Raw genomic sequence first — 15,628 nt, forward strand, 5'->3', positions numbered from 1 at the left:
CGCACAGTTCTTGACCCAAGATTAATCATTCTATTAATCGAGAAGGTAGTTTGAGTCTTCAGATCCATCCTAACATCTTGCCACTCCAACAACTGTCTAACTGATAATGAAAAGCCAGTCCACAAGGAATTATTAATACATTTCTGGCAATTTAAAAATATATCCAAATGAAAAATTTAGTTAATTTTATTCTTGTATACATAACAAAACTCTGCCTGCAAGCTCACTTTTCTTTATGCACTTAATAGAGTTAGTAGGATGTGCAGCTTGAAAGAAATGTGCACCCATATTGCTCAGGGAAACAGCCTTAAAGTTCACATGATGAGATGTGCTATGTTAAAAGAACTGTGAAATGTATTCAAAAATAAAGTTTTAAATTAAAATTGGCATCTCAGACTCCAACTGGCAGCAGAAATATTGTTAAAAATGATATCATTTGTGACTCCAAAAGTACCTTAAGCCTATCAGAAGAAATTACAATTCAGCTATTTTGAATTCTGTTATACTATTAGTTGAATGCTTTAATTGGTGCAGGGGGAGGCTGGAGTGGGGGGGCATGGTGTATAAAGAGAAAGGTTCACATTTTTCCACACAGAAATCACTACTACTCTAAATACCGTTTAAGGGTACTTTCAACTATAGCAAGTCGATTAACTTTGTTGTAGATTACTCAAGGTATTTTGAGCACACAAAATGCCTTAGGCCCACTCTGCCGTGTCACAGAATTATAGACCAGGAAAGGCCATTAAGAGATAGTCTGAATGGGAAACCTGCCTCCAGGAGTGACTAAATCACCAAGGACAGATGGCTCGCTATTGCTGTTTCTTTTTTTAAAAAAAAAAAAAAAGACCAGGGATGAACATCCCTTTGTAGCCCACTGCAATTTTTTTAAAAAAAAAAAACAAACACCCAGATAGTGAAGAAAGTCTTCCCTAAGTGTAACAAACTTCTCTTGCTTTAATTCAAATCTCTTCTGTCAGTGGATTTGGAAAGCATGGCAACCAATCATCACCACCCCACAAAAACCCTTCATATCCCTGAAGACACTAAGTAGAGAAAGAGAGGGGGGAGAAGAAGAGAAGTTGAGAGTAACACCTTAACTTTAAAAACAAGATGAATGGCTGCAGAGGCTTCCCGAAATAAGTGGATAACCATAATTTCACCATAAAAAAAGACCATGAGTAAGGATGAATCTCAGAGACTTATGAAAGAGGAAGTGATCAGTTATCAATTCTGAGTTTGGGAGAGAATAGTGCTAATTCAAAGGTGACAATGAGACAATGCCTAAATGATGATTCTTCTCTAAGATGAAGTCCCACCTGAAAGGTTTGTTGAAAAAATTTAAAAATTATTTTAACAGAGGCTTTGGGGAAATTGTGTAGCCTGAAGTATCGATTGGTTCAAAAAGTTTTAGACAGGTTTCATGGGTCATAGACCACAGAATATTAAATATAGGGGAATGTTATAGTCAAGAGGATAATGTTTCTACCATCATCCTTGGTACCACCACCTGAGATCTACTACTAGTGTTAATGCTACTTGTGTTGCTTGCTTATTCTGTATTAACCACAACTTGGCTCCGGGGAAAGGTACAGGTAAATTGATTCATTCAAGTATATTTATTGAATGCTTACTGGGTGCAGAGCACTGTACTAAGTGCTTGGGAACTATAATTCAGCAATTCAGCAACCCATACACTGGGTTGGATGGACCTCTGGCCTGGGTTTGTATATTCTTCATTTGTGGGGGTAGAACTGGGTGTGTGAAAGTGTGTGTGTGTGTGTGTGTGTGTGTGTGAGTGAGAGAGACTACATGCAAATCATTGCTGCTTCCAATTCAGGTGGTATAATGGCATCAACTTCCAAGAAATGACTGTGAAAATTGGTTGTTGGCCATGCTCTCTCTTCTATGATTTGGCCCTGACAGTTAAAATAAAAGAAAAACGAAAGGGGACCAGTTAAAATCATTAGATGAAAAAAAAAAAAATGTCCATGGTAATAAGATCCTTTGAGTGACTATTTCAGAGGACCTTATCTCTAAGCTGCTTTTAGGTAGGAATCATGTCTGCCAATATTATTGTACAGCACTCTCCCAAACACTTAGAACAACGTAAGCTCACTGGGGGTAGGGAATGCGTGTTATATTGCACTCTCCCAAGTGCTCAGTAGAGTGCTTTGCATGCAGTAAGCGCTCAATAAATATTACTGACTGCTCTGCACACAGAAAACATTCAATAATCAATGGTATTTCCTGAGTGCTTACAGTGTGCAGAGCCCTGAACTAAGTGCTTGGGAGCGTATGGCTTAACGGAGTCGGTTACAATCGTTCCCTGCCCAAAGGAGCTCAATAAATACCACAGATTGATTGAAAAAAAAAAATCTCACATACCATAAGATGTGAATGTAGAATGAGCAACTAGTGCAAACTGACTCACACTATTTTAGTTAAATTGAGTTTAGAGAAGAATGTCCCTTAATGTTCAAACTGAAAATGTCTGCCTGCTTCACTGACAGAACGGTCTCCTGTGGGCCTGACTAGCTCTAAGCCCATCTACGAAGTAGCCAAGTTCTCAGTCTCTTCTCCAGAATCCACAATCCTGATTGTTTTCTTCCAAAGCATCATAGGTGCCCAAGCAAGCATGCCTCATCCATAATTTGAACAGAGAGCCTCTCTTGCCACCCACCGTGCCAAAAAAAGCTTCCTATATCCCTCTTCGTTCAATTAACCACAGAACTGAAGTTCACTTAATCAGTGTCCCTCTGAAGGCAACATCAGTCATTCAAGTAAAAGCACATCTCCCTATGTACTATTTTTTAGGCCAATTCTGAGTATGAAATTCTTAATTGTCTAATTTGAGAATTTCACCCATACTAATATATTAACCCTGGCGTACATACTGAACAAATCCTAGGTCAATAAAGTATGAAAAGGCTATTTTTCACATCAGAACTAAAAGGGAACGCCCTCCCTCCTCATATCCGACAATTACTCTCCCCTGCTTTGAAGCCTTATGAAGGCACATCTCCTCCAAGAGGCTTTTCCTGACTAAGCCCTCCTTTTTTCTTCTCCCACTCCCTTCTGGGTCACCCTGACTTGCTCTCTTAATTCATCCCTGCTCCCAGCCCCACAGCACTCATGTCCATATCTGTAATGAATTTATATTAATGTCTGTCTCCCCCTCTAGACTGTAAGCTCATTGTGGCCAGGGAATGTGTCTGTTATACTGTACTCGAGTGCTTAGTACAGTGCTCTGCACACAAGTACTCAAGTACCACCGATTGACTGATTTACAAAAATGACTAACAGTTTAAAAATAGCCCACGACGGGGACTCTGTGAGCAGCTTCGCCCAGGCGCAACCTCCAAGCCATACTTCCCTCTTCAAAGCCTAACCCCAGTCATCCATGCCTGAGTCGGTGGCATTCCTGGATGCCCAGCCGGCCGGGCTGTTTCCCACAGCACCCGCTGGAGGTCATGAAGCCTGGGTCATGAACCTTCAACTGAGCACGGCCTGGGATGAAAACTGGCGAATCCTGAAGTTCCCTGAGGTCGGCTTGTTCCCCATACCTGGGGTTCCCAAAGGCCGAGGGAGAGAAGACCCACAAAAAAGTCCTCCCTAGTCAATCAATTGATGGTATTTATTGAGCACTTACTGTTTGCAGAGCACTGTACTAAGCGCTTGGGAGAGGACAATAGTACAGAGTTGATAGACACATTCTCTGCCTACAATGAGCTTCCAGTCTAGATGAGGAGACAGATGTTAATAGAAATAAATTAAGTATATGTACATAAACTAGGGATTGGACTCAGGTGAAAATAGAAGTTTGGGTTTGGCCATCAACCCACCTGTACTAAAAGGGATTAGGCATTTGCTGACTCCCAGGCCTGCGCTCTTCTCGCTAGGCCATGCTGTTTCTCAAATCCTACAAGTTATAAGAGCTTCTCAAGCTCTAAGGCCAACAGCCCAAGGGCTGGAAAAGAAAAAAAAATCCAATTTTGATTTAAGCACAATGAAATATGCCTCATTTCTAATGTCTCAAAAATGCTAAACTTTAAATCTTCCATGACTAATCACCTTCAGGCGTTATCCTAAGGGATATCTTCAACAGATACATTACAAACTGTGTCCAATCTAATTAACTTTGTATCTACCCCAGCGCCTAGAACAGTTCTGGACACAGAAAGCTTCATACAATAATAATAAAAAACAGCTGGAAGATAGCCAACCATTTGTCTTGCTCATCACTACACTGAGTGACTAGGAACATTATGAGAACAAAAATAACATTATGGAGGAACTGGTCTTCAGGCAGTGGAGAAATAGAAGAAAGGGAAGAATGAGAGATGGAGACTGCAAAAGCCAGAAGCAGCATGACTCAGTGGAAAGAGCCTGGGCTTGGAAATCAGAGTTCATGGGTTCAAATCCCGGCTCTGCCACTATGGGCAAGTCACTTAACTTCTCTGTGCCTCAGTTCCCTCATCTGTAAAATGGGGATTAACTGTGAGCCTCACATGGGACAACCTGATTACCCTGTATCTACCCCAGCGCTTAGTGCTCTGCACATAGTAAGCGCTTAACAAATACCAACATCATTATTATTATTACTATGAAAGTCTAGGTAAAAGGAAAATGTCCAGCAGTCTATGATTATGTATAAATGGAAGTAATAAAATTATGACAGGGAATGGAGACTAAGTCGTTAGCACATAAGAAATTAAATACGGCAAAGTTAGCTTGAGCCAGCCTATTTATTTTCTATACTTGGCCCATTGCATCTTTTTTTCACCACATGACTATAAATGGAAAAAAAAATTGCACAATATGAGATGAATCATAAAATTGCTAGAGCTACCATTATCCTTCTCATCAAGAAATCTTATTAGTATTCAGTGGCACAATACCGGACATTTGTATTAGCATAGTACATGGTAATTTAAAAGACCAGCATCTGAAATTTTACATCTATATACAAAAGCTATTTTGTTCCCCCCAAAGTAACATTAGTGTTAGAGAAAATATGAGAATCTCATGCATAAATTTCAAAGAACTTAATTCAGTTTGTTTAAAATTATTAAGTACTACCTTCCCTAATGGAAAAAAATAAACGTGGCCAAAGTTTTGAAGCACACTTTTCATTGGCTCTGATGAAGAATTTAAAAGCCTATTCTCCCCACCCTACTAGACAAGCTTGCTTTTCAGTATTTGGACTAGGAATTTATAAGGCAACTTTCACAATTGCAAATAGTATCCAAAGACATTACAAGAGAATTCCAGAGACTTACATCAGCATACTGTATAATGAAGTGTCTCCGCTGACCATCCGAAAACACAGAAAGGACATATTCACCAGGTTTCCCGTGGCTCTCTCGCACCAAGAAGTCTCCTTGCTGCTTTAGCAGTTCTTGGGCTTCTATTCGAGGAATTGCACCATGATACCAGTCTTGCTCTGGCAAAGGTTTCTCACTTGTGGGTATTACTTCCAAAAACTTGAATTGAAAAAAAAAGGCAAAATAATGATTTTTCTCCCTCTCCCTCCCCGCATGTGAAGCTAGAGGCAAACAAAAACACATTTTAATAATACTTGGGTGGAGGCTGAGAGAAGCTGAGATGAATAAACTCAGTATTGCGAAGGGACAGATGCTGGTTCTAATAAACGTTTTTAATGAGAATGAGAAATCCAACTATCCTTTATTATGCACTATACGGTTTGTAAAATAATGACATGAATAATTAAACTCAGACTAGGCTAGTTTCAGACACACACACAAATTATAGCTATACACACAATGTTTTCCAGAGCCCAACCCCTCCTCTCCATCCAAAATGCCACCACCCTAGTCCAGGCACTCATCCTATCATAGCGAGACTCTTCACTGGTATCACTGGTCTCCCCTTCTTCAGTCTCTCTCCTCTCTGGTCCACAATCTGGTCTGTGCCCTGGGCCATTTCTTCTACACCATCACTCTGACATCTCTCCATTTCTCAACAACCTTCAGTAGTCACCCACTCATCTCCACGTCAAACAGAAATCCTTGCCACAGTAGCTTTGTCATTCCATCAGCTCCCCACTTCTTACCTATACAATCTTGTCCTGACACCCCAGTACACTCTTTTTCTTCCTCTCAAACTCACCCTGTCACTGTGGCACACTCCACCTTCCCATGTCTGAGCCCGCTTCCAACATTAACCCTACCTAGAATGCCCTGTTCCCTCACACCCGTCACACACAGCTCTCCCCAACCTTAGGATCCCTTCTGAAATCCCACCTCCTTTATCCAGGTCATATTCTCCCAATTACTAACTGAGCTCTTCTGGGCGACCTCAGCATCAGCGTGGCCTAGTGGATAGAGCACGGGCCTGGAAATCAGAAGGATCTGGGTTCTAATCCCGACTGTGCTACATGTCTGCTGGTTGACCTTGGACAACTCACTTCATTTTGCTGAGCATCAGTCACTTCATCTGAAAAACTGGGATTAGGACTGTGAGCCCCATGTGGGGCACCTACTATGTCCAACCTGATTACACTTTTTCTACCCCCAGCAACTTAGAAGAGTGCCTGGCACTTGATAAACACTTAAATACTATCTAAAAAAAAGAAAAAAAAAATCACCTATAGAACTTTTGTACATTTTGATTTACTACTCTCCCCAAGACTTAGTACAGTGCTAAGCATCCAGTAAACAATTAAACTCCAGTGAATGATTACTATTAAGGCATTTGCCTTTCCAGATATCCATCAACCAAGTCTCTTCTTCCTCATAGCTGTAACTTATTTTGTGTTTAGTTTCCCCCATTAGCTTGTAAGCTCCTTATGGACCAGGATCCTATCTTCTCTCACCATTATACACACCCCAGGAGCCCATACAGTGCTTTGCACAATAAGTACTGAATAAATTGAGTTATTGATACATTTTTCATTTAATCGTATTTCAATTGTATTTATTGAGCACATACTGTGTGCAGAGCATTGTACTAAGGGATTGGAAAGTACAGTTCGGCAACAGATAGAGACAATCCCTACCCGACGACGGGCCCACAGTCTAGAAATGGGGAGACAGACCACAAAACAAAACAAGTAGACATCAATAGCATCAAAATAAATAGAATTACATATATATATATATATATATATACACACATCAATATGACACTAATGACTCATTTTTTTTTCAAAAATTAGTGTGTGCGCAAGTGTAGCTGATAAAACAATGTCTAAGTGCCAATTCCTTCTTCATTGTACATGCAAAGATTGCCCCTTGCAAGGCTGCATTTATCACCAACTCTTCCTGTGGCACTTTCCTTCCCCTCCTTGGTGTTATGATCTTTCTGTAGGTTCTGCACCAAGACACTACCTCATTTCCAAATACCTCAGGTCAGATGACTATTTCTGCATCCCAACATTCCCACCTATTGGTTGGGGCTTTGCTTAAAGCATTTTGGGTATCCGGCTTTAGAAGTTGGTCGAGGCAACTGAGGTAGGTACAGGTCTCACGGAAATCATCCCCCTTCCCAGCCCCACGGCACTTGTAGACATATCTCTAATTTACTGATTTCTATTAATGTCCGACTCCCCCTCTAGACTGTAAGCTCACTGTGGGCAGGGAACGTCCCTGCTCTATTGTACTCTCCCAAGCACTCAGTACAGTGCTCTGCACAGTAAGCCCTCAATAAATATGACTGACTGATGACTGACTAAAATTGCTCGGCAGACCTCCAATTTGGCCCGAATCATGGTGCCATGCTGGTGCCACACCTCTGTCTCCCAAAGAATCCACTGACCTCTTTATTTGGTTTGCAACCTCCTTGTTTATCCTAGCATTATTGAGCAATATGCTACTGAACTTTAGGTGACCGCTCCACAGAGGCAATGGAGTGAATGTTCCCACAACCACAGCGGTAATAACTGTGGCATATGTTAAACCCTTAAATGCGTCACATGCTCTACTAAGCACTGGGGTAGAGTCAAGATAATCAGGTCAGACACAATCCCTGTCCCACACGGGGCTCACAGTCTAAGCAGGAGGGAGAAGAGATATCGAATCCCCATTTTATAAATGAGGAAACAAACACAGAGAAGTTAAGTGACTTGCCCAAAGGTCACACAAGAGATTGGCGGCAGAGCCAGGATTGGCCTACCCTCTTTCCACTAGGCCTCACTCCTCTAAAAACTTGTCCAGAATTCCATGTTTTGCTCAGTGCTCTGGCAAGACCCAAGAGTTTACAAGCAGGGCTAAAAAGATCCAAAATGGCTTTCTGACCCAATATCGCTATGACAATTACCCGCTTTCAGTCTTGATATCCCCTAACATACTATCCTCTGCCTCACCCTGTGCTCAAAAAGAAAAGATGGCACCTATGCTTCCACATACAGGAATTCTGGGACATTATTCAACTCTGTCTCATTTATGGAGATCTCCAGTTGCGTGGAAGAGTTTCCAGGGGTGGACTGGTACATAACCTCAGTCTTTCCAGAATACAAGTGTACCTCATAATACAGCCGCGTGTGTTGCCCTAAAATGGTGATCACACAGTTTATCAGATATGAAGAAGGAGGATGTTCCAGGCCTTGGGGCAGGACATGGGCAAGGGGTTGGCAGTCAAATAGACAAGATCAAAATACGATAACTACATTGGCATTAGAGGAGTAAAGTGTGCAGGCTGGGTTATAGTACAAAATCAGGAAGATACGGTCGGAGGGGGCAAGCTGATCAGGTGCTTTCAAGCCAATGGTAAGGAGTTTCTGTTTGATGCAGAGATGGATGGGCAACCAATGGACGCTCTTGAGGAGTAGGGAAAACAGGCACTAAATGGTTTTGAAGAAAAATGATCTGGGCCACTGAGTTAAGTATGGACTGAAATGGGGAGAGAAAGGAGACAATAAACATCCCATTTGTTGGGGTTATTACAACTTTTGGGTAGTAAAACTGTAAGGTTAAATTCTACTTACCGATGAAGAGCCCAACATAGATTTGGGAGACCGTATCATGCCTGCAATCGAATGGCGAAGGGTATCAAATTTGGATACCTTCTCTTTCCTTTCCTAGGTAGCGGGAAAGAAATAAAATAGTCAGCCAAACAGCCATCCCCCAATGTAATTCTTTTAGTGCTCTTTTAAGACTGCTGTTCAATTTTAATACCAGTATTTCATACAGCACTTTCTCACATAACCTTTAAAAATTTACCTGGGCTTTAGTGCTTTCCTTCCCCTCCCTTTGATGTATTTTCACTCAGTGGATGTTAAATTACAGCCCATTTCAATTTAGCAGGAGAGACAATGACTTTTTTTTTTTTAGCATAAATAATGGCAGATTTGGTAATGCAAGGTGCCTTTTTGTTATACAGGATGCACAGGATAAAATTTTAAAAATTAAGTACAGTGTTCACAAATGCACACCCAAAAAATCTAATGAAAAAAATCTTTTGTTATCGGTAAATATTTGCATTACTATTTGATCAGGTAACTAAATTATGCTCCTTGATATAATCACATTGCTTGATTTATTTATGAATTTTTTAATGTATTTGTTCAGTGCTTACCACGTGCCAGGCACTGTACTAAGCACTGGGGTACAAAGAAGACATCAGGTTGGACACAGTCCATATCTGATATGGGGCTCACGGTCTTCATTCATTCAATAGTATTTACTGAGCGCTTACTATGTGCAGAGCACTGTACTAAGCGCTTGGAATGTACAATTTGGCAACAGATAGAGACAATCCCTGCCCAATGACAGGCTTACAGCCTAATCAGGGGAGACAGACAAAAACAGCAGCAATAAATAGAATCAAGGGGACGTACATCTCATTAACAAAATAAATAGGGCAATAAAAATATATATAAATGAGCAGATGAGCACAGTGCTGAGGGGAGGGGAAGGGAGGGGGGAGGAGCAGAGGGAAAGGTGGGGAAAGGGGACTTAGCTGAGGGGAGGTGAAGTAGGGGGCAGAAAGGCAGCAGAGGGAAAAGGGGAAGCTCAGTCTGGGAAGGCCTCTTGGAGGAGGTGAGCTCTCAGTAGGGCTTTGAAGAGGGGAAGAGAGTTCATAGTTTTATAGATGAGGTAACTGGGGCACACAGAGAAGTGACTTGCCCAAGATCACACAACAGACAAGTGGCTGAGTCAGGATTAGAACTCGGGTCCTTCTTGACTCCCAGGCCTGTCTCTGTCCACTAAGCCATGCTGCTCTTGGCAATGGTCCAGTGCACTTTATCCTACTCAGGGGAACTATGAAAAGGGGTACTTTCACCCAACACACTAAGATAATAGTAATAATAATGATACTACTGTGTGCCAAGCACTGCGCTAAGCACTGGGATAGGTACAAGATAAGCAGGCTCCACATTAGGCTCACAGTTCAAGTAGGAGGGAGAACAGATATTGAGTTCCCATTTGGCAGATTAGGGAACTGAGGCACAGAGAAGTTTAGTGACTTGCCCAAGGTCACACAGCACATAAGTGGCAGAGCCAGGATTAGAAGCCAAGAACTCAGATTCACTGGCCTGTGCTCTTTCCACCAGGCCACGTTGCTTCAGTATGCTGAATTAAAGTTTCTGTGCAGGTTTGGGTTCAATTCTGACCACTACCACAGCTTACTGCATCTACATACTTTTAGTGCTCTGCTGTTTAACACAATTTAAATGGAACCAAACTGACCAGCAAAAACTGCAGCATAGCAGAAAACTTCCATATCAATTTTATTACAGAAATCTTTTTTCTCTAAATATGGGAAGTGTCTAAAGCCAAGGTCCTGGATCACCAAATAATCTAGGCAAATTCATCAAGTACTATGATCACACACTACTTGACCGAGACTGACAGAGTTACAAGTATTCTAAAATTTCATATCTGTTTGAGGTATCATTAAATTAGTATTAAAAGCATTCTGAGCATCACTATCTAGGGAGCAATTTGTACCTACAAACTGTTTAAAATTACTTCCACACTATGAATTACCAACTAAGATTAATAATTTCAATGTATTCATTCAATTTCATTTACTCAGAACCTACTGGAGTCAGAGGACGAAACCAGACATGTAGGAGAGTGTAACAGGAAATGGCCTGATCTCTGCTGACAAAAATCTTACAATTCCAATTTTCTAGATTGCAGCTACAGACCAAGCTCCACAGATCTCAGTACTTACTGAGGCCCTGCTAACTTCATGCTGAAAGTATTCAGATTCTCACTTCACAATTGTTAAATCCAGCCCTCGACATCCAGAAGTGATCAACCGGACACCAGAGTCAGGTCTTGAATTTTAAATAAAGCTTTGCCGTAGACATGATTTTCATATATAACGGAATAGAACTGAAATCCTTTGGTAGTTTGCCTTGGCCACTGATTTGAGAAATTTGGAAACCACTTCTGTGTCCTTTAACCGGAATCGAAAGTTGGAAAGCACTTTGTGCTTTAGAAGGATATTTTATAAATTCAAAGAAGAGCTGAAGATGCCACTTACCCCTCCTGAGTTAATACCTGCTACTCAACTGCTTAAAAATCACTAGTAAAGACAGACTTTCAAAAGCTGATATTTCTACATCTGATGTAATTCTTAAGCTACTGGACTCAACTTTCCTACAGCCCAACTGTCTGCTGTATCATTCTTTCTTTTTTGTACTACTTCTTTCCTGTGATCCCTCTGAGAGAGCAAAAGAATGTGGAAATTCTACAGAGACTCTCTGTGAAGGCATATCTGCATCTGTATGTGGCCTAGTGAAAAGATCGCAGACCCGGCTGAAGTCTGGCTTCTGACATTGGCTAATGCCACTGTCTCAATGCGTGACTTTGCGTGAGCGCTTTAACTTGCTTGGGCTTCAGTTTTTTTCATTTGCTCCCTCTTTCCTGGCCTCATAGTCATGTTTGCTGGACAAATGAGATACCTGATGGAACTGCCTTTAAATTCAGAACACTGCTGGAATAATTACTTGCAAAGGGAAAAAGTAGAGCAAATAATTTAACCTTTGGGAGATGATGATTAACACCTACTCACAGGGTTCCCCTTCTTCAGGCTCTCCCCACTTCAGTCGACCCCACATCCATTGGCCATGGTAGCCCCAAACCATTTGTAGCAAACACACCCTCTCACTTCAAATGTCTCCAGCAGAATCTGGTTACCTGAAGATCAAGTATGAACTCCTTTCCACAAAGAAAAGAGTCTGAGACTCCATCACCTTGTCCGCTGTAGCTATCCAAACATCTTTCAATCATCTCTACTTGAAACCGCCACTGCAATCAGACTCACTTGCCATTCCCCAAAGTCCCACCTCCTCCATCCAAATTTTTAAATAAATTAAATGAATAGAAAAAAAAAGTCAAATAATACAGCTATCTTGATCTAGTGGAGAGCATCTCTGATCCCTATCTCTTCTCATCATCTAAAAACACTGAAGATAATTCTTCTCCCCTCCCTACCATCTTCAACTGTTCACTCTTAGATGATTCTTTCCCATTTGCCTTCAAACACACTCAAAATTTCTCAGAGCATGACCCAACCATCAGCCACATGTCCCTCCTCCCGATCCTGCCCAAACTTCTCCAGTGTATACACCCACTGCCTCAACTTCCTCCCCCGAAGATCCCTTCGGAGACACCCTCCAATCTCGTTTCTACACCCCTAACTCTACTGAGACCTCTCCCACCAAGGTCACCGATGAATTACACAGCAGGCAAATGGTAGAGCTGGGATTAGAACCCAGGTCCTGCTGAGTCCTGGGCCTGAGCTCTATTCACTAGGCCAAGCTGCTTCTCTTCTCTTAACAGGACAGCATTCGAAGACTGTAGTATGTGCTTACAAATGCTACTTTAATCAGAAAAAATCAATGGTATTTATTAGGTGTTTGCTATGTGCCTCGGACTGTACAATACAATAGCGTTGGTAAACATGGTTCCTGCCCCCAAGGAGTTTACGGTCTAGAGGAGGAGACAGATTAAAATAAATTGTAGATAGAGGAGTGGGAGAGGATAAGGCTATGAGCATAAGTGTTGTGGGGCTGAGGGTGGGGTGAATATCAAGTGCTTAAGGAGTACAGATCCAAGTGCAGAGAGTGCAGAAGGGAGGGTGAATAGGTGAAATGAGGGCTTAAATCAGGGAAGGCCTCTTGGAGAAGGTGTGATTTTAAGAGGGTTTTGAAGGTGGAGGAGAGTGGCGGTCTGTCATATGAAAGGGGAAGGAGTTCCAGGCAAGAAGGAGGATGTGGATAAGGGGTCAGCGGTGGGATAAATGAGATGGAGGTATAAGGAATAGGTTGACATTACAGAAGCGCAGCGTGGGTTGTAGTAGATCAGCTGACAGTGCCTTAAAGTCAATGGTATGGAGTTTCTGCTTTATGTAGGTAAAAGGCAACAACAAAAAGATGTAGCTTAACTTTCCATGCAAAGATAAGAGAAGCAGTTTATAAAGCATTTTTCCCACTTGATACCCAGATTTTTGGAAATCGATGGACCTCCTTTCACAGGTCTTACACTTATGCAATATAGGTCTATTTTACAATTAATGCCGTTTTAAAAACCAGACTTCCCCCAAACAGCCTGGTTTTCCATCAGTGAATTAATTCAAACGCCTCTTCACTGCACTCCTGGAAGTACAGTGCCTGCAGGCCTGCCCAGATCAAGGTTGATCAGCTCATTTCACGCAAATCAGGTAATGACAAGATAAAGGCCCTTCTCCAGATATACCAGTCACAAGGATTAGACAAAGCTAAATGAATCCTACTCATATCTTGGATACAAATGTTACAGTGACAATGCTCGCATAATGATTAGATATAGAAAATATATCAAATTAAAGCTATAAAACTACTCTCACAGACCAGATTTTACCGATAAGAGGAGCACATTCTCAGCTAGGCAATCAGGCTCAGACCTCAGTTTAAGGAGAATTTGTCATTAGGTTAAAACTAAATGAAGCTTAGTCAGATTTTTGTATATTTTAATGAAAGTAAATGCACCCACTACAATATGAACAATAAGCTGATTTTTCAACTATTATTATATGATGGGAGGATTTCACAACCTCTCAGGGTCTTGATTCCCTCCTCAATTTATCTTTAAAATGGGGATAGGATACCTTTTAGAATCAAAGGCCTGTGTGGGGCAGGAACTGGGTCTGATCTAATTATCTCAGGCCTGTCTCCCACTTAGCTCGGTGCTTGGTGTACAGTAAGTGCTTAATAAATTTCCCAATGATAATAATGATTATATGCATTAAACCAGAGGTCCACGGTGTTTGCATTCAGAAAAGCCAAATAAAATGAAACCTGCTGGGCGCTGTTGTTGGAGAGGGGAAGAGTAAGTGCATCTGTAGCTCAACCTGCCCTCTAGTAAAGATGATGGGAACCACTAAGTAATCCCTGGGCCGGCTCGGATCCATGTCCTTCTGGCAGAGAATCGCAACCTGGACCACCCTTTAGACTGGAAGCGCATCTTCCACGCTGCAAGCTCATCGTGAGCAGGGGACGTGTCTACCAACTCTGTTATACTGTACTCTCCCAAGTGCTTAGTCCAGTGCTCTGCACATGGTAAACACTCAATAAATATGATTGAGTGCCCTTTGGCTTCTTTCCAGTATAAAGGGGCAGGCAAGCTCCATCCGGTCCAAAAAATTTTGCAGGCAGGGCAAATGGCCTCACTCTCATGGTCCCAAGTCTGCCAAAGAGCAGGCCCCTATACTCAAGAGCTCCATATGGTATCAAGAAGAACCAGCAGCGTGGTGTAGTGGATAGAGTACAGGCCTGGGAGTCAGAAAGTCTTGGGTTCTAATCCGGGCTCCACCACTCGTCTATTGTATGACCTGGGGCAAATCACTTTACCTCTCTGTGCCTCGGTTACCTCATCTGTAAAATGGGGATTAAGAGAGTGCGAGCCCCACACCGGACAGGGACTGTGTCCAACTAGATTTGCTTATATCCACCCTAGTGCTTCGTACAGTGCCTGGCACATAATAAGTGTTTAACACATACCACTGTTATTATTAACCGGGTAGATTTTGTGGGCTTCCAACCTCTGGATTAAACTCCCAATCATTCTGCTTAAGTTTATCCATGTTCCTGATGAGCTTTACTCTATTCTGAAGTAGGAAGGAAATTTCAGGCTTGCAGGTACTTGCTTGGTCACCCTGGCAATGGGAGCCCTTCCCTTCCTGCTGCATGGGTCAGGGAGTGGCAGGAGGAGGGAAGGAGAGAAATGGAGGTGGCTGGAATTCCAGCTCTGCCCCTGATCTGCTGGGTGACCTTGGGCAAGTCACTTAATATCGCTGTGCTTCGGTTCTCCCTCCTACTTAGACAGAGAGGCCCATGCAGAGCAGGGACTGTGCCCAACAATTCACTTGTAGCTACGCCAGCGCATAAAGCAGTGCTTGGCACATAGAAAGTGCTTAAATACCATTTAAAAACTCCCTGGGTGTAATACAATTTATTAAGCAATTGGGACCTCAGTTGAGGTCATGACAGATACAGCCCATGATCTAGATTAATCCCTTAGTGGGTCAAATTTTGCTTAACCCTCACCTATAACGATGACTCTCCTAGTGATGGGATTTTATCCACTTGTGTTAATGGAGCTGAAAAGACCAATGAATGGTCATAAGTTTCCCCCACACATCCCCAAACAAAGGGCAAATTCCATGCTGAGCT

General features: G+C 42.1%; 1 protein-coding gene across 5 annotated transcripts in view; it reads right to left on the reverse strand.

The window, feature by feature from the left end:
• The window catches only part of FER (FER tyrosine kinase), a 290,188-nt gene that overhangs the window by 152,297 nt on the left and 122,263 nt on the right, over positions 1-15,628 (reverse strand). For all 5 annotated transcript variants that reach the window (XM_029053950.2, XM_007672816.3, XM_029053952.2 and 2 more), the window contains 2 exons: positions 8,948-9,040; positions 5,283-5,486 (listed from right to left, as the gene is read on the reverse strand). In XM_029053950.2, the coding sequence (XP_028909783.1) occupies positions 5,283-5,486; positions 8,948-9,040 (297 nt within the window). The remainder of the gene's footprint in view (positions 1-5,282; positions 5,487-8,947; positions 9,041-15,628) is intronic.

This window comes from Ornithorhynchus anatinus, chromosome X3, assembly GCF_004115215.2.
Source record: "Ornithorhynchus anatinus isolate Pmale09 chromosome X3, mOrnAna1.pri.v4, whole genome shotgun sequence".
Lineage (NCBI taxonomy): Eukaryota > Metazoa > Chordata > Mammalia > Monotremata > Ornithorhynchidae > Ornithorhynchus > Ornithorhynchus anatinus.